The sequence below is a fragment of the Triticum urartu genome, chromosome 2A (assembly GCF_056163025.1).
Source record: "Triticum urartu cultivar PI428250 chromosome 2A, HENAU_Tu73, whole genome shotgun sequence".
Lineage (NCBI taxonomy): Eukaryota > Viridiplantae > Streptophyta > Magnoliopsida > Poales > Poaceae > Triticum > Triticum urartu.
This window is the reverse complement of record NC_141874.1, coordinates 96276511-96301337: the sequence shown is the minus strand read 5'-3', so window position 1 is coordinate 96301337 and position 24827 is coordinate 96276511. Positions and strand designations below refer to the sequence as shown.

General features: G+C 46.6%; 2 protein-coding genes across 3 annotated transcripts; both read right to left on the bottom strand.

The window, feature by feature from the left end:
- Positions 1-9560: 9560 nt before the first annotated feature.
- Positions 9561-12390, bottom strand: LOC147984039 (F-box protein At3g07870-like). Its single transcript, XM_087543324.1, has one exon. It carries the CDS (start codon positions 11405-11407, stop codon positions 10112-10114), a length of 1296 nt encoding a protein of 431 aa, XP_087399450.1. The 5' UTR covers positions 11408-12390; the 3' UTR covers positions 9561-10111.
- A 3197-nt stretch (positions 12391-15587) lies between these two features.
- On the bottom strand, positions 15588-24592 carry LOC125535996 (F-box/LRR-repeat protein At2g43260-like). Of its 2 annotated transcripts, XM_087543326.1 has the most exons (3): positions 24205-24592; positions 22786-22860; positions 15588-21214 (listed from the first exon to the last, which is right to left on the bottom strand). In XM_087543326.1, the coding sequence occupies exon 3, from the start codon at positions 17046-17048 to the stop codon at positions 15774-15776; it is 1275 nt and encodes a 424-aa protein (XP_087399452.1). In that variant the 5' UTR covers positions 17049-21214; positions 22786-22860; positions 24205-24592; the 3' UTR covers positions 15588-15773. The 2 variants fall into 2 exon arrangements, with proteins under 2 accessions (XP_087399452.1, XP_087399451.1); XM_087543325.1 differs by lacking the exon at positions 22786-22860 and having other exon boundaries at positions 24205-24587.
- Positions 24593-24827: the final 235 nt, after the last annotated feature.

Below are 24827 nucleotides of genomic sequence, written 5' to 3'. Positions count from 1 at the left end.
TTTCTCGTATATGGAGGTGACAAAGAGCTCACCGTAAAAGGTTACGTTGATGCAAGCTTTGACACTGATCCGGACGATTCTAAATCGCAAACCAGATACGTGTTCACATTAAACGGTGGAGCTGTCAGTTGGTGCAGTTCTAAACAAAGCGTCGTAGCGGGATCTACATGTGAAGCGGAGTATATAGCTGCTTCAGAAGCAGCGAACGAAGGAGTCTGGATGAAGGAGTTCATATCCGATCTAGGTGTCATACCTAGTGCATCGGGTCCAATGAAAATCTTTTGTGACAATACTGGTGCAATTGCCTTGGCAAAGGAATCCAGATTTCACAAAAGGACCAAACACATCAAGAGACGCTTCAATTCCATCCGGGATCTAGTCCAGGTGGGAGACATAGAGATTTGCAAGATACATACGGATCTGAATGTTGCAGACCCGTTGACTAAGCCTCTTCCACGAGCAAAACATGATCAGCACCAAGGCTCCATGGGTGTTAGAATCATTACAGTGTAATCTAGATTATTGACTCTAGTGCAAGTGGGAGACTGAAGGAAATATGCCCTAGAGGCAATAATAAAGTTATTATTTATTTCCTTATAATCATGATAAATGTTTATTATTCATGCTAGAATTGTATTAACCGGAAACATAATACATGTGTGAATACATAGACAAACAAAGTGTCACTAGTATGCCTCTACTTGACTAGCTCGTTAATCAAAGATGGTTATGTTTCCTAACCATGAACAATGAGTTGTTATTTGATTAACGAGGTCACATCATTAGTTGAATGATCTGATTGACATGACCCATTCCATTAGCTTAGCACCCGATCGTTTAGTATGTTGCTATTGCTTTTCTTCATGACTTATACATGTTCCTATGACTATGAGATTATGCAACTCTCGTTTTCCGGAGGAACACTTTGGGTGCTACCAAACGTCACAACGTAACTGGGTGATTATAAAGGAGCATTACAGGTGTCTCCAAAGGTAGATGTTGGGTTGGCGTATTTCGAGATTAGGATTTGTCACTCCGATTATCGGAGAGGTATCTCTGGGCCCTCTCGGTAATACACATCACTTGGCAAGTAACATATCAATGACAAAGGGAACAACGTATGTTGTTATGCGGTCTGACTGATAAAGATCTTCGTAGAATATGTAGGAGCCAATATGGGCATCCAGGTCCCGCTATTGGTTATTGACCGGAAACATGTCTTGGTCATGTCTACATTGTTCTCGAACCCGTAGGGTCCGCACGCTTAAGGTTACGATGACAGTTATATTATGAGTTTATACATTTTGATGTACCGAAGGTTGTTCGGAGTCCCGGATGTGATCATGGACATGACGAGGAGTCTCGAAATGGTCGAGACGTAAAGATTGATATATTGGAAGCCTATGTTTGGATATCGGAAGTGTTCCGGGTGAAATCGGGATTTTACCGGAATACCGGGAGGGTTACCGGAACCCCCCGGGAGCTATATGGGCCATAGTGGGCCTTAGTGGAAAAGAGAAGGGGCTGCCCTAGATGGGCTGCGCGCCTCCCCCTTCCCCTAGTCCTATTAGGACTAGGAGAGGTGGCCGGCCCCCTCCTCCTCTTTTCCCCCTCCGAGGAATCCTAGTTGGACTAGGATTGGGGGGGGGGGAATCCTACTCCCAGAGGGAGTAGGACTCTCCTGCGCCCTCCTCCTTGGCCGGCCAGCCCTCCCCCTTGGCTCCTTTATATACGGAGGCAGGGGACACCTCTAGACACACAAGTTGATCCACGTGATCTATTCCTTAGCCGTGTGCGGTGCCCCCTGCCACCATATTCCTCGATAATACTGTAGCGGAGTTTAGGCGAAGCCCTGCTGCTGTAGTTCATCAAGATCGTCACCACGCCGTCGTGCTGACGGAACTCTTCCCCGACACTTTGCTGGATCGGAGTCCGGGGATCGTCATCGAGCTGAACGTGTGCTCGAACTCGGAGGTACCGTAGTTTCGGTGCTTGATCGGTTGGATTGTGAAGACGTACGACTACTTCCTCTACGTCGTGTCAGCGCTTCCGCAGTCGGTCTGCGTTGGGTACGTAGACAACACTCTCCCGTCTCGTTGCTATGCATCACATGATCTTGCGTGTGCGTAGGAAATTTTTTGAAATTACTACGAAACCCAACAAATAGAGTGACTCACCATCAAACGGTCTCCAATATGTGTACTATATGTGGAGTTCAGGATGAAAATATCTTCCATGCTCTGGTGACCTGCCCTAAGGCGCGTGCTTTGCGTATCGCCTTGGGGGATGTGTGGAATATTCCGAGGGAGGAGTTGTTTAGATTTACGGGGCCAGACTGGCTTCTTATCTCTGCTATTTTAGTCATGCTTTATCTAGTATTTCCGTTAATAAAATCATATGGTAAATTGCTCATATTTCCAACAATCCAAAAACCTTATTATAGACAATTTACCTTGAGTGGTTTTGTTGCTTCCATGAGACCTCCTATATTTGAGGGTATCCACTATAAGAGGTGGTGCGTGAGAGCAGTTTTATGGTTTCAAACCATGAGTTGCTATGATGCCACTCTCGGCAAACCCGAAGGAGAGTATGATGCTCAACAGGAATAAGCTTTTCTGAAAATGGATACGTTGTTTAAGGCCGCTCTCTTGAGTGTTCTTGATGAGAACATAGTTGATGATTATGCGTCAATTGATAATGGAAAATATATGTGGGACGCGCTCGAGGCCAAGTTTGGGGTCCCGGATGCTGTCACTGAGTTGTACAGCGTGGAGCAATTCTATGATTACAGGATGACTGAAGAACGCTCCATGGTTGAGCAAGCTCATAAGATACAATCATTTGCTAAAGAACTTGAGCACTTCAATTGTATGCTACCGGACAAGTTTGTTGCCGGAGATATCATCACTAAGCTTCCTCCTTCGTGAAGGAATTTTCCTACCTTACTAAAGCATAAGAGAAAGGAGTTTTACGTTCCGGATCTCATTGGTACTCTTGATGTGGAGGAAAAGGCGAGAGCAAAGGACACACGTGCTCGAGGTATTGAGGGAGGATCTAGTGCTAATCTGGTACAAAAGAAAACTTTCAGCCCCACAAGTTCAAGAACAAGAAAAATTTGATGGTAAAGCAAAGTTTGATGGGAAGAACAAGGCTATACAGCACACCAACTTCAAGAAGAAGAATGAAAAAAAGAAAGGTGTTTGTCATGTGTGCGGAGATCCTGATCACCGGGCTCCTAGTTGCCGTAATCGCTATGACAAGCGCCATCTTGGGAAAGGCGGCAAGACCGCTAATGTTGTCATTGGATACACTGACATGAAGGATGCTTGGTATGGTATATTTCCCACTATTCTTTCATATGTCATTCTCCTAATTGGTTGATTGACACGGGTGCTTGGTATGATACTTCCATGTTTTTGTCTTATCAGACCGCAGGGACTTCAACCGTGCTGATGGGCAATGGTTCAAGTGCTTCTGTTCGTGGTGTTGGCACGGTCGATCTGAAGTTTACTTCGGGGAAGATCGTGCGGCTGAAGAATGTGCATTATGTCCCCTCCGTCAATAAAAATCTTGTTAGCGGATCTCTTCTGTGTAGAGATGGCTACAAGCTTATCTTTGAGTCAAATAAATTTGTAATATACAAGTATGGAACCTTTGTTGGTAAAGGCTATGAGCCAAGAGGCTTGTTTCGTTTATCCTTGTCAGATGTTTGCAATAAAGTTGTTAATCATGTTTGCAACAATAGTGAATCAAATATGTGGCACTTACGTCTTTGTCATGTTAACTTGGGCTGCATGTCGCGATTCGGGAAGTTGAACTTAATCCCTAGTTTCACCACTGTCAAGGGATCTAAGTGTCTAGTGTGTGTGCAAGCTAAGCAACCTCGTAAGTCTCATATGACTGCGGAAACAAGAAATCTTGCACCACTAGAGCTCATACATTCAGATCTTTATGAAATGAATGGTGTATTGACAAAAGGTGGAAAGAAGTATTTTATGACGTTAATTGATGACTCCACTAGATACTGCCATGTGTATCTTCTGAAATCTAAGGATGAGGCTTTGAACTATTTCAAGATCTATAAAGCTGAAGCGGAAAATCAACTTGATCGAAAGATCAAGAGGCTTAGGTCCGATCGTGGTGGAGAGTATTTCTCAAATGAATTTGATTTCTTTTGTGCGGAACATGGTATAATCCATGAGAGGACGCCTCCCTATTCACCTCAGTCAAATGGGGTGGCCGAAAGAAAGAATCGTACTCTAACTGATTTGGTTAACGCCATGTTAGACACATCGGGTCTCTCCAAGGCATGGTGGGGGGAGGCAATATTGACTGCATGTCATGTCCTAAACCGAGTTCCCACAAAGAACGAAGAGATAACTCCATTCGAGGAATAGGAGAAGAAAATGTTAAAGCTCTGGTACCTACGAACCTGGGGTTGTTTGGCGAAAGTCGATGTGCCAATTCCAAAGAAGCGCAATATTGGACCAAAAATCGTGGATTGCGTTTTCCTGGGATATGCTTTTCATAGCATTGGTTATAGATTCTTGGTTGTAAAATCTGAGGTACCTAACATGCATGTCGGTACGATCATGGAGTCGAATGATGCGACTTTCTTTGAAGATTTCTTTCCCATGAAGGATATGGCTACCTCATCTAATCAGGAGATGCCTAGTTCATCGAATCAGGAACCAATTAAATTGCTAAACTTGCCATTTCGATGGAACACTTTGAAAATCCCGTGGAGGAGAACAATGAACTTCCTACTAGGAGCAAGAGACAGAGGACTGCAAAGTCTTTTGGTGATGATTTTCTTGTGTACCTCATAGATGACACTCCCAATTCTATCTCAGAGGCCTATGCATCTGAAGATGCTGACTACTAGAAGGAAGCGGTCCGTAGTGAGATGGATTCCATCTTAGCAAATGAAACTTGGGAGATAACTGATCATCCTTATGGGTGCAAACCTATATGGTACAAATGGGTATTCAAGAAGAAGCTTAGGCCCGATGGTACTATCGAGAAGTACAAGGCACGGCTCATGGCTAAGGGTTATACCCAAAAGGAAGGTGAAGACTTCTTTGATACTTACTCACCTGTGGCTCGATTGACCACTATTCGAGTACTACTTTCTCTAGCGCCTCACATGGTCTTCTCGTTCATCAAATGGATGTTAAGACTGCTTTCCTAAATGGAGAGTTGGATGAGGAAATTTACATAGAACAACCAGATGGGTTTGTAGTAGATGGTCAGGAAAAAAAAGTGTGCAAGTTGCTGAAGTCTTTGTATGGACTTAAGCAAGCACCCAAGTAGTGGCATGAGAAGTTTGAAAGAACTTTAACAGCTGCAGGCTTTGTTGTAAACGAAGATGATAAATGTATGTACAATCGCCATGGTGGGGGCGAGGGAGTTATCCTTTGCTTGTATGTTGATGACATACTGATTTTCGGAACAAATCTGAAAGTTATTAAGGAGGTCAAGGATTTCCTATCTCGTTGTTTTGAGATGAAGGATTTAGGAGTGGTTGATGTCATTCTGAACATCAAGTTGTTGCGAGACGATGATGGTGGGATTACATTGCTTCAATCTCACTATGTGGAAAAGATCTTGAGTCATTTTGGCTATAGTGACTGCAAGCCCTCCAACACCATATGATGTCAGTGTGTTGCTTCGAAAGAATCGAAGAACTGCTACAGATCAATTGAAATATTCTCAGATCATTGGCTCGCTTATGTACTCAGCCAGTGCTACAAGACCTGACATCTCTTTTGCTGTTAGCAAACTGAGTCGGTTTGTCTCAAAACCAGAAGATGTGCATTGGAAAGCTCTAGAGAGAGTTTTGCGTTATTTGAAAGGCACTGCGAATTATGGAATTCACTACACCGGGCACCCAAAGGTGCTTGAAGGGTATAGTGACTCAAACTGGATCTCATATGCTGATGAGATAAAGGCCACGAGCGGATATGTATTCACTCATGGGGGTGGCGTTGTTTCTTGGAAGTCTTGCCAGCAGACCATCTTAACAAGGTCAACAATGGAAGCAAAACTCACATCACTAGATACAGCTACGGTCGGAGCAGATTGGCTTCGTCGGCTCTTGAGTGACTTGCCGGTTGTTGAGAAACCTGTATCGGGTATCCTTATGAACTGTGACAATGAAACTGTGATCACGAAAGTGAGCAGTTCAAAGGATAACATGAAGTCATCAAGACATGTTCAGAGAAGGTTAAAGTCTGTCAGAAAAATGAGAAACTCCGGAGTTATTGCATTGGATTATATCCAAACATCTAAAAATCTGGCAGATCCTTTTACTAAGGATCTGTCACGTAATGTGATAGATAATGCATCAAGGGAGATGGGTATGAGATCCACAATATGAGTTGTTCATAGTGGTAACCTAGTCTATGTGATCGGAGATCCCGTGAATTAGATGTGGAAGACAAGCTGTTGGTCAACTGAGAGGAGAGTATTCTTACTATTAACAGTACCACTCCATGAAGATGAAACACTCTCCTAAATTTGCATGGCAGGTTGTATATCTTAATGTGTTCTAAGTGGCTCATTTAAGCAGAGATGTTGTCTTGTAGAACATCTTTTGAAGAACACACCTATATGAGTTTGATTGTCAAACGTCGCAATCTATGAGCGTAGGGTTCTCTCTAGTAAACTCATGAAAGGTCACGGAGTATGACGCATAAGCTCCACCCACGGGGAAGACCCACGGTAGCCTAGTATCGGTCAAGGCTTTGTGTGAAGCTAGATTCACAGAAAACTTGCAGTTCAAGGCCCAGTCCACTGTTCAAGTTGGTTACTAGTGTAGCATAGAGTTCTATGTGGAAGTTCAACTTAACAGTCTCCACTGCAGTACCGGTATATAAAACAGTGTTTCGGAACCAAAGGAAAATTGTGTGTGCCTCTCGGATCTGGTGAGGGATTACTGGAATTTTATCTATTTATGGGCCAGCCCAATAACAATTTCAGAAATTCCTAATAAATCCTAGAGGCCCACTTAGCCAATTTGTGCAAGGCAAGGGGTACTACCAAAGTTTAGTCCCACATTGCTAGTTTAGAGGGAGTTGGACCTCTTTATAAGGAAGGTTATTTCCCCACATGTATGAGCATGAGAACAAGAGAGACATTCACGTGCGCTCCTCCTCCGCCGCCCGCCTCGCCACGCCTCGTCATGGTGCGCCGCGGGTTGCAGGAATGAGCCGATGTCTAAATTTTTGCCATGCAGTATGGGTATATGAAAGGTCGCTCGGGAGCCCTTCAGCTCCCGGTGCAATCTCTTGCCTTCTTCTCCTGTGTCTATAAAAGGGAGATCGCTCCTCTCCAGAGAAAAGCATAAGAAATACCATCTCCCTCTTGCCACCAAGTTCCTGAGCACTGCACTACTGCTATGTTCTTCCCCATCCCGGCTTGCGGCGTGCACCGCATGCGGGACAGTAGGCCTCTGAAACCGCACCTCTTTGAGTTCTGTACGGGAGAAGGGTGATAAGGTTTTTGGGGAGCACTCCACGCGACTACTGACTACTTCGTCACGAATGCCCCGGACTCCGACGACTACTTCCCCGACGTCGAAAACCTCCTCGACGACATGGCTGGCGAGGACACCGACCCCAAGTCCAGTGCTACTGCTGCTGCTGCCCCGTACGTGTTCTTGTTCTTTCTGTTAGAGGTCCTACCACAGTTCCTTGTTCTAGTGTTTGCCCTAGATATGTTAAGTTCTACTTCATATATGCAACTTGCTCTACTGTCTGTTCTAGATATTTTTGGTTCTAGTTCATATTTGCAGATGTTATTTACCTTCTCTCTGAGATTGCATGAGTTGCTTTATCTCTGCTATTTTAGTCATGCTTTATCTAGTATTTCCATTAATAAAATCATATGGTAAATTGCTCATATTTCCAACAGATGTTCCAAAGAAAATCAATGTTAAAGACGTTTTCAAAATTTCAAAACTTCATGTTTTGAATCTCGAATGAAACATCGATGAAACTTTTTAAACCCAAGTTTTTATCGATGCACGTTTGCTAGGGGTTCCAATGAATTTTAAAATTTCATATTTTGAATCTCGAATGTAACATTGGTGAAACTTTGTGAAACTCTTTTGTCGACGCAAGTTTCATTTGGCTTTTAGTGATTTCCGGTGTGCCTTTATGGGTTCATATAGCTTTAGTACTTTTCAATGAAATTTTTTGGACGAATCTTAAAGATAATGAAGAGTCTTGATAGATTGGATACACCATTATATGGGGGGGGGTTGTATTTCACAATTGCTAGTTGATCCCCATTACATGCAAAAAGAAAGCTAGTTATAGGTAAACACAAGAAGCGCAAATTCAATTGCTAAGCATACAAAAAATACAAACAAAAAAATGCCATCATCACATTAAAAAACTTGGTTCTGGTAGAAAAAATGTGTCCTATCTCAAACTATAGCCCGATTCCCAATCCATTGCATTCTTAGTTTCTAATTAAGATTCAAATTTATAAAATTTCAAATTCAAAAATAAAATAAAATAAAGTCAAGATAATAAACCAACTAATGTAAATAAAACATGAACTCACATGAGAAATTGTTGCCCATGGAGATGTACCGTACCGTACCACATATGATGAACTAGGTCATGTCGAACTTGCTCAGGTGCCACACGATCTTGATCTATATATACACTTCATGAAATGCTCGGGTTCGACCTGATGTAGCTCAAGCCTCAGAGTTGTTCCTGCATTATCATACTCAAATTCTTCCTCTTGATCTCACCCACTCTTAATTATCATGTTGACTTTCATAATTTGCCACAACATTCTTTGATCCCAGAGTTCAGGAGGCCCCGTAGCAATTGCAAAGCGAGCTTCCAACATCCCAAATGCTCGCTCAATATTCTTACTGGCTGATTCTTAAGCCTTGCTTGGTAAAGTGAACTCTTTTGTTACCTTGAGATTTTGAAATTATTTACGCATGTGGAGCACATGGCATATATGCCACCAACAAGATAGTAGCCACTATGTACTCCCTCCGTCCCATAATATAAGAACGTTTTTGACACAGTAGTGTCATGGTGGGAGTATTTGTGATCATTGAATTCATTGTTCATCAATGGAGCATTACCAATGATAACCTTGCAAATAGTGGAGGCCATTGCAGGGCATTGATGTCACTGTGCACATGGGATACAATAAACTTGATTCGTAGCTAGTACAGATTAAAATATACACAGTAGATTGGGCACCAACGACAACTATTATAAGCATGCGGTTATTGGCATGCCTACTCGTCAATAATTGTCCCAAAATCATTGCACGTGAGATTAGCATTGCCATTACATTGTTATGTTGATAGGCTCTAAATGCATGGGCTTTCAAGGTCCATGGTTTCTTAGCGGGCCCCATTAGGTCAGTGGCCACATCCCTTATGCACATGTGGCCCATGAACTCTAAAAAACACTAAAGTTTAACTTGTCATGGGTTTAGTCCTGTACTGCTCACACAAGGAGTTTGGGACAAGCATATATTGTGAACTTATTCTTTTCTTCTAGAATACTGGAACCATCTTCAACAGGGTTCTGGTACACACGAATAGCGTGCCCGCTCACAAGATTGTGTGTGACTTATGACTTTACTTTGGATGACTGTATGATTGTGGCAAATATAAAATCTATGAAAGTTCTTCCTCGCGTGATTTGAGCGATAATAGTTTGTGCTTGTATATAGCTACCAATTAGTCCCGGCCCTCCGGTCCATACTAAAGCAGCGACAATTAATGTAGATCAGAGGGGCATCTTTTTGAATGTCAAGAATTGTAGCATAACTTATTAAAAGTTGAAAATTTATGGGTTTCTTTTATTTTGTAAGCATCTTTTGTCAAACACGACTACCCTTTCAATAACAATAAAAAATACATATGATCGTGTGCATCATAATTATAGATATGTTGGTCGTTTTATCCGCATTTCCTATGAAAGGATGTTCGAAATTTGTTTTCATGCTCGGCAATAAAACGGTTGGTCAGAATAATTAAACATAATACAAATTTCAATCCTGGGACATTATACAGATTTTCATCAGAAAACTCAGACAATAAACTTATACAATAGACTACAATTCCTTAAGAGCATACGTCCATCATCGCCTCGTCTTGTGACGGTGGTAATTCAAAGATGCGAGGCGAGACCAGAGTTGGACGGTAACCCCGATGGATGAACCATAGCCATTCATATGACGGTATCCGTTGGAGCTGCTTGTCCCACTGCAGCAGTCGACCGTGGTCAGGAACGGACGACCTCGTGTCATACTTGTACAAGGTGTCGTTGCACGTGTAGAAGAGCGTCTCATGTTGAAACCATGCACTCCACGACACACAGCTCCATGGCCATCGAATGGGGATCGGAGGTTCCACCTGCACAAAGAAGCTGTAGCGCAACTCCCAGTGCGGCTCCTTCTCGCCGTCCGATTCCTTGTTCTCCGTGGCCATGACCCAGAAGCGGAGGGCCTTGGGGCGATTATAGCTGTTGAGCACGTGTGCGGCGAGGCACAGCTGCCCCTTGAGCTCAAAGGCCAGTGGATTATCGTATCGATAGGTCCCGAGATCGTCCGGGAGAGGGTAGGCGTGGCACGTCTCGGTAGGCACGTCCACTACCAGCACTCCGGCAGCCACCTGCCACATGGGTGCATTCCAGCCTTTGGTGACCACGTGAAGTTTACCATCGATCAGTACTGGCGTCGAAGTGTCATTTCCTCTGGTTAGTGGGCGAGAGGGTGAGAGGAACGAGTCTTTGCGCCACCCGCGGGCGTCACCCAAGGTGTAGACGTCCACGTCCACCCGTTGTTCTTCGGAGGAGTACGAGCATAGCAGGAAAGAGAGACGGAAGAGCTTGTACTCGTTGGTGGGCGGACTGAACCCAAAGGCAAAGAAATACACATGATCCTTGTTGCTGAGCGGAGGGGCCGCCGGAAGCTCCAGCGTCTCGCCGGTGACGGGGTTGCACACCAGCGCCGGTGCCTGAGCACCGTGCTCGTCCACGAAGCAGAGGAGGCCGTTGCAGATGTCGGCGAGGCCGTAACCTTCGGGCTTGGCGATGGAGCACATGGATTTATCCGACGATAAGCTGAAGACACTGGTCTTGACGCTCTGGCCGATACCGCATGGTACACCGGATAAGCGCAAGAACTCGGGCTCTGCCGAGAGCGCGGCATGGCTCGCTGCGTGGAGCTTGCGGAAGGAGGGGTCTCCGAGGGCGCTGCGCCACTGCCTGGAGACGCAGCAGCAGCGGGCCACGTCCTTGGTCGGCAGCTTCATCAGGATTTCCTGTAGCATATCGTTAGGGATTTCCTCAGCCTCACTGCGACGACGACGTCCGATTGTGCCATAGACATCGACGTCCCAAGGCAAAGAGATGCGCATCCTACTTGATCTGCCGGCAACTCGCTCCAAATCGATCGATTGTGGGTTGTGAGTTGTGACCGTCGACTTGGTATTTTATAGAAGGCACCACCCAACGAGTTGCCGAGTTTGAGTCGAAGCAGGTCATTGTGTTTGTATTAGGATCCATCCATATATCCGATCCTAAACATGCACGACTCCGTCGTCAAAAATGCATGCAACCGATTGGGTGCTCCGTTCAGGAAGCACAGACCAAGCTTCCTTTCCTTACTAATCACGAAACGGAAACGATGAACAATCGCCAAAAATGCTACACCTACGTAACTCTTTTACGTACTCTACCTAATCTTCGATCGGCAGATGTAGCATTGCTCATGAATCGCCAGATCGGTTCCTCTCCTCTCTGCACGGCCACACCCTTATTTCCGTCTTCGATCGCCAGATCCAACCAAATTGGCTGCCCCTCTCTCCGGACGTGCAGTCATAAAGTCATAATACAAATATTTTCTTCTTCTTCTTTTGAGCATCACGTATGCACGCAAAGAAATACTGCTAGTGCTAGCTGCTAGCTAGTGCAAGTACGCCCACGACTTTTTCTTCTTCTTTTGAGCATCACGTACACTGCTAGCCAGCCTGCTTCAGGGCATGTACAATACATAGCCTTAAGGTGATGTCTCGCATGCCATGTAAGATTGGATATGACGTAAAGTAGGTTCGGATAAAGAAGCGGGATCCTCTCCAGAAGACGGGTGCTTGAAGAGAAAAAGTATGGTCCGGTGACAAAAACTGAAAATGTTGGAGTGAAAAGTAGAGATGCATGTGTACTAGAGTCTTTATTTTCTATTTCCTAATGAGGCCCACTAGTAATAGCTTGCATTGAAGAAAAAAAATTAATGTAGATGCCTTAAATTATTTTTTGTCATGGGGCATATGTATCCATATGCCACCATTGTGCGGGTAACTACCACTTGGCTACACACGCAAGTACGGACCTGCGGCATGCACTCCATTTTGGTAGCTACATTTACATGCATGCTTGCCCAAGTGATCAATGGTCTCTCTCTAATCCACCATCGATCTTACTTATTGATACATACCAAAAATAAACAATGAAAGTGATCATATTATGCAACACAAAATACATAGAGCATCTATAGCCGGACCCCCTTAAATTGACTGGACGGGCACGGGGACCAGTGATCGGATAGGAGAAAGAAGCAAAAAGTAGCAAAAAGTAGCAAAAGGTTGACCCAACCAGACCCCTCAAAGCCTCCTTAAATGCCCGGTCTGTCCGGCAGCCCTCACATTCATCTCATATATGAGATGAGTATGTGAAGTGCCTGGGCATGCCCAGTCAGTGGTCCTGCTTCCGCCACATAGGATTGGGCCCCCATATCTTTTTTCTTTATTATTTCTTTTCTTTTTCTCTCATTCTTCATCAATCACATGCATGTGACTGGACATATAAGAAAAAACTGAGGGACATGATTGCGTGAACAGAAAAATAAAGAATCAAAGCGGACACGCCCGGACGCTGACCGGGCACATCCGCAGGCGTTTGAGGGGCCAAATTTGTACATTGTGGCCGAAGATGCTTTTATGCATGCATAGAAAATCATTGGTTTGATTGTAATGCCCTGCAGCCACCCTCGCTACCATCAGTGACACACCACCTCGATACCCTAACCATAACTTATCTGCAACGCCAGAAAGTTTGGGTTCCCAGCCCATGACCAAATGCCGGAGAGATCACCGACCCACAGCCTCAACATCGGTCCGTGGACGGTGGGGAACGAGGGTTCTCCCTTATCGCCTCATGGAGGGTGAAGGGGGGAAATGTCTCCTTATTTCTGGATCACGGCTATAAATTGGTTATTATTGGGTTGCGGAAAAACACTTTAGGTGCCATTTCATTCACAATTAAAATACATGTCCCTTGGATACATTGCTTACGCAAGAGGCGTGTCGTGCAACATGGTGGGTTGTGTCATTTTTTCTTGTCCTGACAATGTCAGGGGTCAACTTGTAGTACATGCTATCCATGTAGTAACACTATATGGGTATATCCCATGCCGTACATTTCCAGATCCTCCTCTTTGATAGTCTATACAAATGGCATCATTTTCTTTAGTGCGTTGCTGATTACTTCATTATTTATCCCTTGACAAATAGGGATTTTTATGCGATAAGAGGCAAGAAATAGTGGACTGGTGGGGCTATGTGCCCGAGGTATAAAGTCATGATATTAATGGTAAGTGTAATGTCTATCCATGAAAGCGGTGCTACGGGAGATGTATATTTTTCCTGTTATTTAAGCAGTGTTTGTTTCTGGAGGGGGAAACATTTTTTTCTGCACTTAAACATAGGCAGCAGTCAATGATTTTAGACTAACCATAATGAAGAGTAACATACACTAGTAACATACACGTATTCCTAGATTATATTACTACTTTCATAGTGGGTAGTAACATAAGTGTGGTAACATGCATAGCTTCATTTATTAGGTTGTAGAATCATATTGCATTGGGACATGTGATGTTACAGTAACTAGTTAAGTTACTACTACTACCTCTCTCCTCATTAACTCATTGCCACATAAGCAAATTTGCTGAGTTGGACTCGATGTTACTGCTGAAGTTACTCCCACTGTGGCTAGTCTTAATGGATATCAACACTCTTGGGGTGCAGATAAAGAGACCATCATTAGTCCTTGCATGGACATGCAGAGTTTACTTCTAATAACGTGCGTGTGTTCCAGTCACAAATATCCTCCTCGGTTTCGAGATTGCTCAAGTAAAGCAACGCTCTTCTGACACTAGTATTGATCGATCATTCCTAACCTATATTTACGATGTCATATTTAAGATGCTTTGCAGAGAAGACTAGGTTCTAGATGATTTTGGGACGATTGCAGGGCATTGATGTCATTGTGCACATGGGATATGTCAAACTTGATTCGTAGCTGGTACATATTAAAATATACATAATAGATTGGGCACCAATGGCAACTATTGTAAGCATACGGTTACCGGCATGCCTACTCGTCAATAATTGTCCCAAAATCATTGCACGCGAGATTAGCATTGCCATTACATCGTTATGTCGAGAGGCTTTCAAGGTCCATGGTTTCTTATCGGGCTTCATGCGGTCAGTGGCCAATGTCCCGCGTGCACTTGTGGCCCATGAACTCTAAAAACCACCAAAGCTCGTCATGGGTTTAGTTCCATACTGCTCACACAAGGAGCTTGGGACAAGCATATATAGTAAACTTATTATTTTCTTCTAGAATACTAGAATCGCCTTCAGTAGAGTTTTGATACACTCGAATAGCGCGTGTGCTCACAAGATTATGTAGGACTTATGGCTTTACTTTGGACGCCTGGTATGGTTGTGGCAAATATAAAATCTATGAATGTTTTTCCCAGTAATAGTTTGTGTTTGTATATAGCTATTAACTACCCCCTCTGATCCATACTAAAGCAGCTTATCGTGCCTTCTTCTTCGGGCTCACGGACATACCAATGGCCGAGGAAATATGGAACTGTCACGTGCCTCCCCAGCTAAAATTCTTCGCCTGGCTGGTTGTCAAGAACCGGTGCTGGACTTTAGACCGCCTTGCAGCTAGGAGCCTACCGCACCAGCCTTGCTGCCCGTTATGCCTTCAGGAACCGGAGACGCTCGACCACCTGCTAATTCAGTGTTTCTTTGCCCGTGCTGTCTGGTTCAATGCATTGCGGGCTAGGGAATGAGAGCGGCACACTCCTACTCAGCATGATGCGCTCGTCGCATGGTGGACGGCAGCAAGCACAGACGCCCCGGCGGCGACAAGGAAGAAGCTCAACTCCTACCTTGTCCTAGTGATGCACCGCATCTGGAAAGAGAGGAATAGCTGGTCTTCGACAAGGTGACAACTTCGAGCGGTGGGATAGTTGCTGGCAAAGATAGTGAGTGGAGGTTGTGCCAGGTTTTTCTTTCTTTCTTAATGAAATGACGCGTAAATCTCATGGCGTTTCGAAAAATATATTAAAGTAGCAACAATTAATATGGATAAGTAGGAGCATCTTTTTCAATGTCCAGAATTGTAGTATATAACTTACTTAAAATTGAACTTTTTATGGTTTTCTTTTCTTTTGTAAGCATCTTTTGTCAAAACACCACTACCCTTCTAATAATAATAATAATATGATTGTGTGCATCGTAATTATTGAGATGTTGGTCGTTTTATCCGCATTTCCTATCAAAGGATGTTCGGAAATTGTTTACATGCTCAGCTACAAAACGGTAGTTCAGAATAACTAAACGCAATGTAAACTTCAATCCTGGGACATTATACAAAATTTCCTTTGAAAACTCGGACAATAAACTGATACGATAGTACTACAATTCCTTAAGAGCATACGTCCATCATGATCTCGTCTTGTGGTGGTGGCAATTCAAAGATGCGAGGCGAGAGCAGAGTGGGACGGTAACCCCGATGGATGCTCCATTCCCATTCCCTTGGTGCTATCCGTTGGAGCTGCTTGCACCGCTGTAACAGTCGACCGTGGTCAGGAACAGACGACCTCTTGGGATACATGTGCAAGGTGTCATAGCGCGTGTACCAGAGCGTCTCATGTTCAAACCATGCATTCCACGGGTTTCGGGTGGTGAAGCGATGTTCTCCTTCCATGCAGAAGCTATATCGCAAGTCCCAGTGCGGCTCCTTCTTGCTGTCCAACTCCTTGTTCTCCATGGCCATGACCCAGAAGCGGAGGACCGTGGAGCGGCCACGCACGTGTGCGGCGAAGCACAGCTGCTCCTTGAGCTCAAAGGTCACCGGATTCTCATCTGGAAAGGTCCCGAGACCGCCCGGGAGAGGGTAAGTGCGGCACGTCTCGGCATGCACGTCCACTACCAGCACTCCTGTCGGTCTGTAGGTATGTACACGATTCCACGGTCTGGTGATCATGTGAAGTTTACCATCGATCAGCACCGGCGCCGAAGTGTTATTTCTTCTGGATGATGGGCTAAAGGGCGAGAGGAATGAGTGTTTGCGCCACCCGCGGGCGTCGCCCAAGGTGTAGACGCCCACCTCCACCCGCTCTTCGAAGGAGTACGAGTATGACGGGAAAGAGAGGCGGAACAGCTTGTGCTCGTTGGTGGGCGGGCTGAACCCCAAGGCAAAGAGATGATACGCATTGTCCATGTTGCTGAGCGGAGGCGCCTCGGGAAGCGCCAGCGTCTCGCCAGTGACGGGGTTGCACACCAGCACCGGCGTCTGACCTTTGCGGTCCCTGTCAAGGAAGCAGACGAGGCCGTTGCAGATGTTGTGGAGGAAGTAGCGCTCGGGGATGGCGACGGTGCACATGGGTTTGTCCGACGATAACCTGAAGACACTGGCCTTGACGCTCTGGCCGAGCTCGCATGGTACACCGGATAAGCGCAAGAACTCGGGCTCCGCCGACAGCGCGGCAGGGCTCGCTGCGTGGAGCTTGCGGAAGGTGGGGTCTCTCACGGCGCTGCGCCAGTGCCTGGAGACGCAGCAGCAGCGGGCCACGTCCTTGGTCGGCAGCTTCATCAGTATTTCCTGTAGCATGTAGCTAGGGATCTCCTCGGCCTCACTGGGACGAGGACGTCCCGCTGTAGCATAGACATCGAAGTCCCAAGGCAAATAGATGCGCATCCTACTCGATCGGTGGACGGCAGCAACTCGCTCGAAGTCGATCGATCGTGAGTTGCGACCGTAGACTTCGTATGTTAAGTGTTCTATAGATAGAGGGCACCACCGTACGAGTGGCCCACTTTGAGTCCAAGCAGGTATTCACGTAACTCCTGGTAATAACCATGCCAAAAATAAAACTGTCCGAGCCTAAATGTGCACGTATACAGCAGGAGTCCTACTCGGCTTTTCCTATTTGACGCTCTTCGCTGAAGGTGCCCCTTCCCCGACGCCTCAGTTCGGGCCGGCCCATGGTTAGGTTTCACTGCCTTTTACTTTATTTTCTCTGTTTCTGTTTCTATTTATTTTTCATTTTTTTTGTTCTTGCTTTTTATCTATTTTTTGGGTATTATACAAAATTTCAGTGTGCATTACAAAACAATTCATAGTATATTAAGCAAGTGTTCACGGTATTTAATAAAAAGTTCACCATGCATTATAAAATTTCAGCATATATTAAGAATTTGCCCAACCAATACTATGAATGTTCACTGTGTATTTGAAATTTTTTCAGTGTATATTACACAAATGTTCAATGTGTATTAAAAAACTATTCAACATACATCACACAAAATATGAAAAAAACTGTATTAAAAAACTGTTGAATGAGCAGCAGGGCAGTTAGCAGGCTCAGGGCAGGGCGCAGCCGAGGAGTGCCCCAGGGCGGCAGCTGCAAGGCGGCTTGGGCGTGGGTGGGGTACGCAGCCACGCGGACGGAGCCCGGCCAAGGCGGGTACGGACGCGCAGGTGCGATGTAGCGTGCACGGACAAGCGCCGCTGGGCGTAGGTGCGCCCAGCCAGAGGCGAGCAGTGGGGCACAAGAGCGGGCAGCAGCGCATCAGCAACGGCATCGCAGCAACAGGAGCAACTACTGCACATACGCGTAAGTGGGAGCTCGGACGAGCTCGGGGACGGCGGCCTACGGCGCAAGAACGGGAGGGGAGAGGAGGTGCTCACCGAGGAGGCACAAGGAGGCCCGTCGAGTGAACGGGAGCGCAGAGGCGACCGGCGTCTATGGAGACGACGACGAGGTACCGAGGAGGAAGACGGCTCGGGGAAGCGTCGTACGTGGCCTTCGGCTCTAGTGCATCGGCGTGGAGGATGTAGCGGATGGAGAAGGCCTTCGCGGACACGACAGCGGGGCGGGAGGTGTCCGGTGGCCGCAACGGAGTGAGGCGGACGGTGTTGGGCGCGTCGGCGAGAGGCGGATCTGGAGGAGGGGAGAGGCGGACAGAGCGAGGGGAGTGGTGAGCGAGTGGGGGGTGGGATCGAGGAGTTGGGGCGTGGCGCCCTTATCCTCTCCCGGCGCTGCCGACGAGAGGGTGCGACGGCGACTGCGGGCGCGGTCGGGTGTGCCTGAGGAACAGGGAAGGGGAGCACCTGGTGCGGGGGAGCTAGGCCGGCCAGGTGGGCTTGTCCCGGGGGAAAAGGCAGGGGCCTTATCTCTTTTCCTTTATGCATTTTCTTATCTTTTGTTTCCTCTTTTCCTTTTAAAACCTTTCTGTTTTCTAATTAGTTTTATTTTATTTTAGGTTTTATAAAATATGGTCTAAGCCCCTAAATTAGAATTAGTAATTAGGACACTGCCACAAATAACTTGGCACTTTAATAAAATAGTTTGTATTTATTTCTTATTTGAAATGCATTTAAATAATTGTTTAAGCCATTGTTTTAATTACTTTAGGGCATTAAACCACTTTTATAAAAATGTTGGTTCACCACCATAATTAGTTATGGAATATTTGCCACACTTGAACATTTAAGTTTTGACCTATGAAAACTTTTGTTTTTTACTTTAATTTAAATTTGAATTTGACCCGGTTTCGAATCAACGAGAGTTTTAACAACAGAGATCGTGGTGACGTGGCATCCTTAGCAGATGATTATTGTAGCTTAATTATCCGGGCGTCACAATTCTCCTTCACTACAAGAAATCTCGTCCCAAGATTTTGAAGGTAGAAGGAAACAAAAATGAGGTATTCATCTCGAAAACGATCCTCGAGTTCCCTAGTGGCTTCATCTTCAGAATGATTTGACCACTGAACTTTTAGAAATTTGATAGCCCTCAGACGGTGCGCCGTTCAGCTTGATCGAGAACGCGGACCGGATGCTGTCTATAAGTGAGATCATCTTGCAAGGGTTGAGCTTTAGAAGCCAAGTGGTTGTTGCAATTAAGATTTGCGACTCAGGGCATTGGCTATGACACTAGCCTTGCCAGGGGTATAAGAATCACCGTAGTCATAGTCGGTAATTGTTTCCATACATCGCTGTTGACGAAGATCCAGATCTAGCTGAGTAACAGATACTTTAGACTTTGATGATTGGTGAAGATCTCGCAACGATTACCAAGAAGGAAATGTCGCCACAACTTCAGTGCAAATTTAACTGCAGCAAGATCAAGGTTAAGGACTGGGTAGTTCTTTTGGAAAGGCATCTTGGAATTCACAAATGGTTGGAGACTTTTCAATTCCCACAAGAGGAGAAGCGTTTACGCGTTCAAGGAATAAATCCATGCTTCGGCATTATGAACAAGATGAGCATGGTAGCTTACTATCTCACTCGAAGGATGTAGTAGATGGACGGTTTTAGTGGCGTAGATGATAGAAGCGGCGTGTGTTTTCAACCATTCCATGCTCAGAATGAGGTCAATATTGGATGACTTCAAAACAATGAGGGAAACATGGGATTCCGGTCCTTCAAGTTAAACGGGGATGACTAACCATGGTGGTTCGACATTGGCCCGCGGAATGCAGCTTGAAATTTTGGCCAAGTGATGGCGGTTCCAACAGGTAAGGAACGACTGTGGGTGTACCACCATTGAGCAGCGGGACCTTTCAGGTAGTAAGCCGCAAAGGTGACACAGTTGGTAGGGGCTACATCAACAGAGTCCAACTCGAAAGTGATGTCATGGAGCCAATCATCAGCATCAAGGGGCTGAGTTGAGCTGCGGTAGATGACAAGGTTGAGACGCGCAAAGTCTTGCAGAGTCACTAGGGCAGGTTGCGGATTCATAATATGGGGCGCGTAAACTGAGCCATGACTCCTTCCATGAAATCGCGATTCAGCTCAACTGTTGTATCATTCCAGCCATGTATTCGGGCGGTGGTGGATTGTTGACAGCACGTCCACAACTAGCAGGTCTAACCATCCTGCTTAAATGCAACAGGGGTAGTCTAGCAAGGAGTGGAGCAAGTGTATGGAGTCATTCATGACATATCTTGGACAACGAGCAAAGGCACAATATGTACAAAGCAGTAGTCATGGAAGACATACTGATACATATATAGAGCCAATCACATGTTGTTCGTATGAGTTCGGACAAGAGAAACGTCCTTGACATACTAGGCGGCACACATGCACGCGTGGAGGGCTACAACACCGGCACATAGCAAAGGCTACATCAACGTTGGAGAAAACCACTGGAGTGAGGGATCTGCAAGTGGCGATGCAGGGTGCCCTCGACAAGAGGATCCTGCGGTCAGTGAACACTGTGAAGCAGATCCCGGCCCTCAATTCAAGAAAGGCGTAATACAGATCTCCGGATGGGTGTGATCATGAGAACCTAATGTTGGAGTTAGCAAATCATTTAACCCGGATAGAGGAGAGATCAGAGTCCTAGAGTATAGACGAGGAATAAAAGATCCTAATACCACCCAATGGCGACATGAGCCCGTAAGCCACACAGCCATGTTAGTAAAATAGTTTCTCAAAGACTAGACTCAACTTCGGCCAAGGAGTTGGAAAGGGGGGGGGTCCTACAGGCAGTCGGCTCTGATACCAACTTGTGACCGATTCAATCATACACGCAAATGTGTACGATCAAGATCAAGGACTCACGGGAAGATATCACAACACAACTCTAGACACATAAAATAATACAAGCTTTATATTACAAGCTAGGGGCCTCGAGGGCTCGAATACATAGCTTGATACACAAGAGTCAGTGGAAGCAACAATATCTGAATACATACATAAGTTAAACAAGACTGCCTTAAGAAGGCAAACACAAAACAACAACGATCGAAGAGGCAAGGTCTCCTGCCTGGGACCTCCTAACTACTCCTGGTCGTCGGCGGTCTCCATGTAGTAGTATCCGTCGGCGGTGGCTCCTGGCTCCAGGGATCCACCAACTAGTAGCATCAACCAGAAAGAAGAAAGGGGGAAAAGGGGTAGCAAAGCAACCGTGAGTACTCATCCAAAGTACTCGCAAGCATCAGATCTATGCTAAGTATGCATTGGTATCAAATGGAAGGGTTGTATCTATGGACTGAACTGCAGAATGACAGAATAGAGGGGAAGGCCTAGCCTATTGAAGACTAGCATCTTCAAGCGGCTTCAAGCATATTGCACCATGTAGAAGAGTAAAGAATAGCAGTTTAATTAACAAGCATGTTGTAACATTAATGCCCAGAGATCCTTTCTCGACTCTCTACGAGAAAGCAATCCCAGAGCCACATCTCCATTACATGTCTCAAGTATCCATTTCTAGTTATATAAGACCAGGATACGAGTCTGAACGTCTATTACCGTGGGCACGGTATTCGAATATATATATCTTCCCTGCAGGGGTGCACCACGTTTTCCAACATGCTTGATTACTCTGGCCGGACACACTTTTCCGGGTCAATGCTCGGCGTCGGTAGATCAACACATTGTAGCCCTACCTAGGCTCAGCAGAGAGGTCCCCGCCGGTCTACATCCTAAGCACTCCAGGGTCTGGGCCCATCGCCCGTTGCACTCCGGGTCATTGTGCGACGAGCCAGGACGAGCACCACCTCATACTGGATGGCATTGGCCCGACAGGCCCACAATGCTGAACTGGACATCTGACAAAGCTTCGGCTGATACTGTGACGTCGAGGCCCATATCTATTCTCGCATGGTGGTTAGTGCGTAAAGGCCAGAGGCCAATTCAAAACAAATACCCAAACATGTTAGTGCATTGGGGGCTCGCGGAGACGAGCAGAGACTCAGGATAATGTGACCCCGTCGCCCCGTTTCATGGACTTACGACAAGGGCCCAGATTGCCCGGTCGTGCCACGTAGAAAACTCGCCGGTGCTCAACGGGCCCGCCTACTTTCACATCAACTCGCGGGTACCCCTCAGGGCCGACCTGACTTCAACAATGGTCTCAAGTAAGGTCAAGGTAACCGTGTGTCCAAACATTAAGGGGAAAACCCGAGGAATCACCCCCGGTGAATTCCACTCGATGTAATCATCAAGGTGAACGTAAGAGGAACCACCCTCGAGGTTCACACTTGAGGGGTTGCACGACAGAGCCGTATCGAGAATGGTGAAGGAGGAACCACCCTCGTTGACCACGACCGAATAGCTAGACTACAGAGTTGTCATCAGGAGTGCATTGTAAGGTCTCACCCTCGGCACTCGATAGTGGCTCTGCAGAGTCGAGCAATAAAATAGGCATGATGTGATGTGAGGTGTCGGGTCTGGTCATTGATCACGTTGATCGAGTCGTCGATGATGAAGCAGGGGCAACAAGGACAAGGTGGGGGTCACTGATGGATCACTAACCAACCTATACTAAGCAATTTAGGATAAGCAGGTAGGTAACAATAATCAGGTTACAAAAGCAGGCTATGCATCAGAATAGGAGCAATCAATTACAGTAGCAAAATCTAATGCAAGCATGCGAGAATGAAATGGGCGATATCGGGATGATCAAAGGGGGGGGGGGGCTTGCCTGGTTGCACAGGCGAGAAGGAGGGGTCGTCGGTGACGTGGTCGCTCACAGGGACATCGACATTGGTCTCGGGGTCTACCGGAGAGAAGAGGGGGAAGAAACATTAAATATAGAGCAAACAGATAGATGACAAGCAAAGTAGCGCTAGGGGTGTTCTAACGCGGTGCTACACGACACCGGCGAAGGGGGATAACATCCAAGAAAGTTTTCCCGAAGTTTGGCATTTTCGGACAAACGAAACGAAGGGGAAAAGTTGCATGTTTGCTATGCTATGGGCATGTGACAGATGAACGGAGAGCGTAGTCCGATTTGTCTCGTTGTTCTGAGCAACTTTCATGTATAAATCTTTTTCATCCGAGTTGCGAATTATTTTCTATGGTTTTTCAAAGATTAAACAATATTCTGAAAATCCCTGAAATTCTGCCAAGTCCGAGAATTCGTCAGTTTTAAACATTTTAAGCTGTTTTCAAAACGCTACAACTATGGATCTGTACCTCCTATGATTTTGCGCCTTATATTAATTTTGAGCATTTTTCTGTGACCTGCATGTTAGTACCAACTACATCCATATTAGAGTTCATTTGCTTGATCATCAACAACACTAAAGTAGCTATGAAAATAAAACTGTTTTTGGTTTTTCTATTAACAAAACATTGAACTTTGTGATTTTCGTAGGAATTATTCCATACATCAAAAGGATTTGGTCCGGTTGGATAAAATGGAGTTTGTCATATATACTTTCTACTCATATTATTTTTACCCATGTTAGGACTTGTCTAATCGTTGTTTAGGGGTTGTTTAGAGGGCTAGTCAGTGTATCAGAAAAGCTAGCTAGTAGCCGCTACAGTGACTAGTAGTACAGGCAGGGCAACGATGGAAAGAGCCGTGGCTCGGGCATTGTAGGCGTGCGAGGTGCAGCGTGGGGAAGGTCGTGCGAGCAGAAGGCAATGGCAGGCTCGGGGATACGCGGGCGGAGCAACAGTAGAGGCCGCGGGGAGCGTCGGGCGCGTCGATGGCTGCGGCCTTCAGCAGCATTGGCACCAAGGCAGCAGCGGTAGCCGCACAGCAGAGCAGCAGTGGCAGTTAGCAGGCTCAGGGCAGGGCGCAGCCGAGGAGTGCCCCGGGGCGGCAGCTGCAAGGCGGCTTGGGCGCGGGCGGGGCACGCAGCCACGGGGACGGGGCGCGGCCAAGGCGGGTACGGACGCACGGGTGCGACGTAGCACGCACGGACGAGCGCCGCTGGGCGCAGGTGCGCCCAGCCAGAGGCGAGCAGCGGGGCACAAGAGCGGGCAGCAGCGCATCAGCAGCGGCATCGCAGCAACATGAGCAACTACTGCATGTACGCGTAAGTGGGAGCTCGGACGAGCTTGGGGACGGCGGCCTACGGCGCAAGAACGGGAGGGGAGAGGAGGTGCTCACCGAGCAGGCACAAGGAGGCCCGTCGAGTGAACGGGGGAGCAGAGGCGACCGGCGTCGACGGAGACGGCGGCGAGGTACCGAGGAGGACGACGGCTCGGGGAAGCGTCGTAGGCGGCCTTCGGCTCCATTGCGTCGGCGTGGAGGATGTAGCGAATGGAGAAGGCCTTCGCGGACACGACAGCGGGGCGGGAGGTGTCCGGTGGCCGCGGCGGAGTGAGGCGAACGGTGTTGGGCGCGTCGGCGAGAGGCGGATCTGGAGGAGGGGAGAGGCGGACAGAGCGAGGGGAGTGGTGAGCGAGTGGGGGGATGGGATCGAGGAGTCAGGGCGTGGCGCCCTTATCCTCTCCCGGCGCTACCGACAAGAGGGTGCGGCGGCGACCGTGGGCGGGGCCGGGTGCGCGTGAGGAACAGGGGAGGGGAGCACCTGGTGCGGGGGAGCTAGTCCGGCCAGGTGGGCTTGGCCCAGGGGAAAAGGCAGGGGCCTTATCTCTTTTTCTTTATGCGTTTTCTTACTTTTGTTTTCTATTTTCCTTTTAAAACCTTTCTGTTTTCTAATTAGTTTTATTTTATTTTAGGTTTTATAAAATATGGTCTAAGCCCCTAAATTAGAATTAGTAATTAGG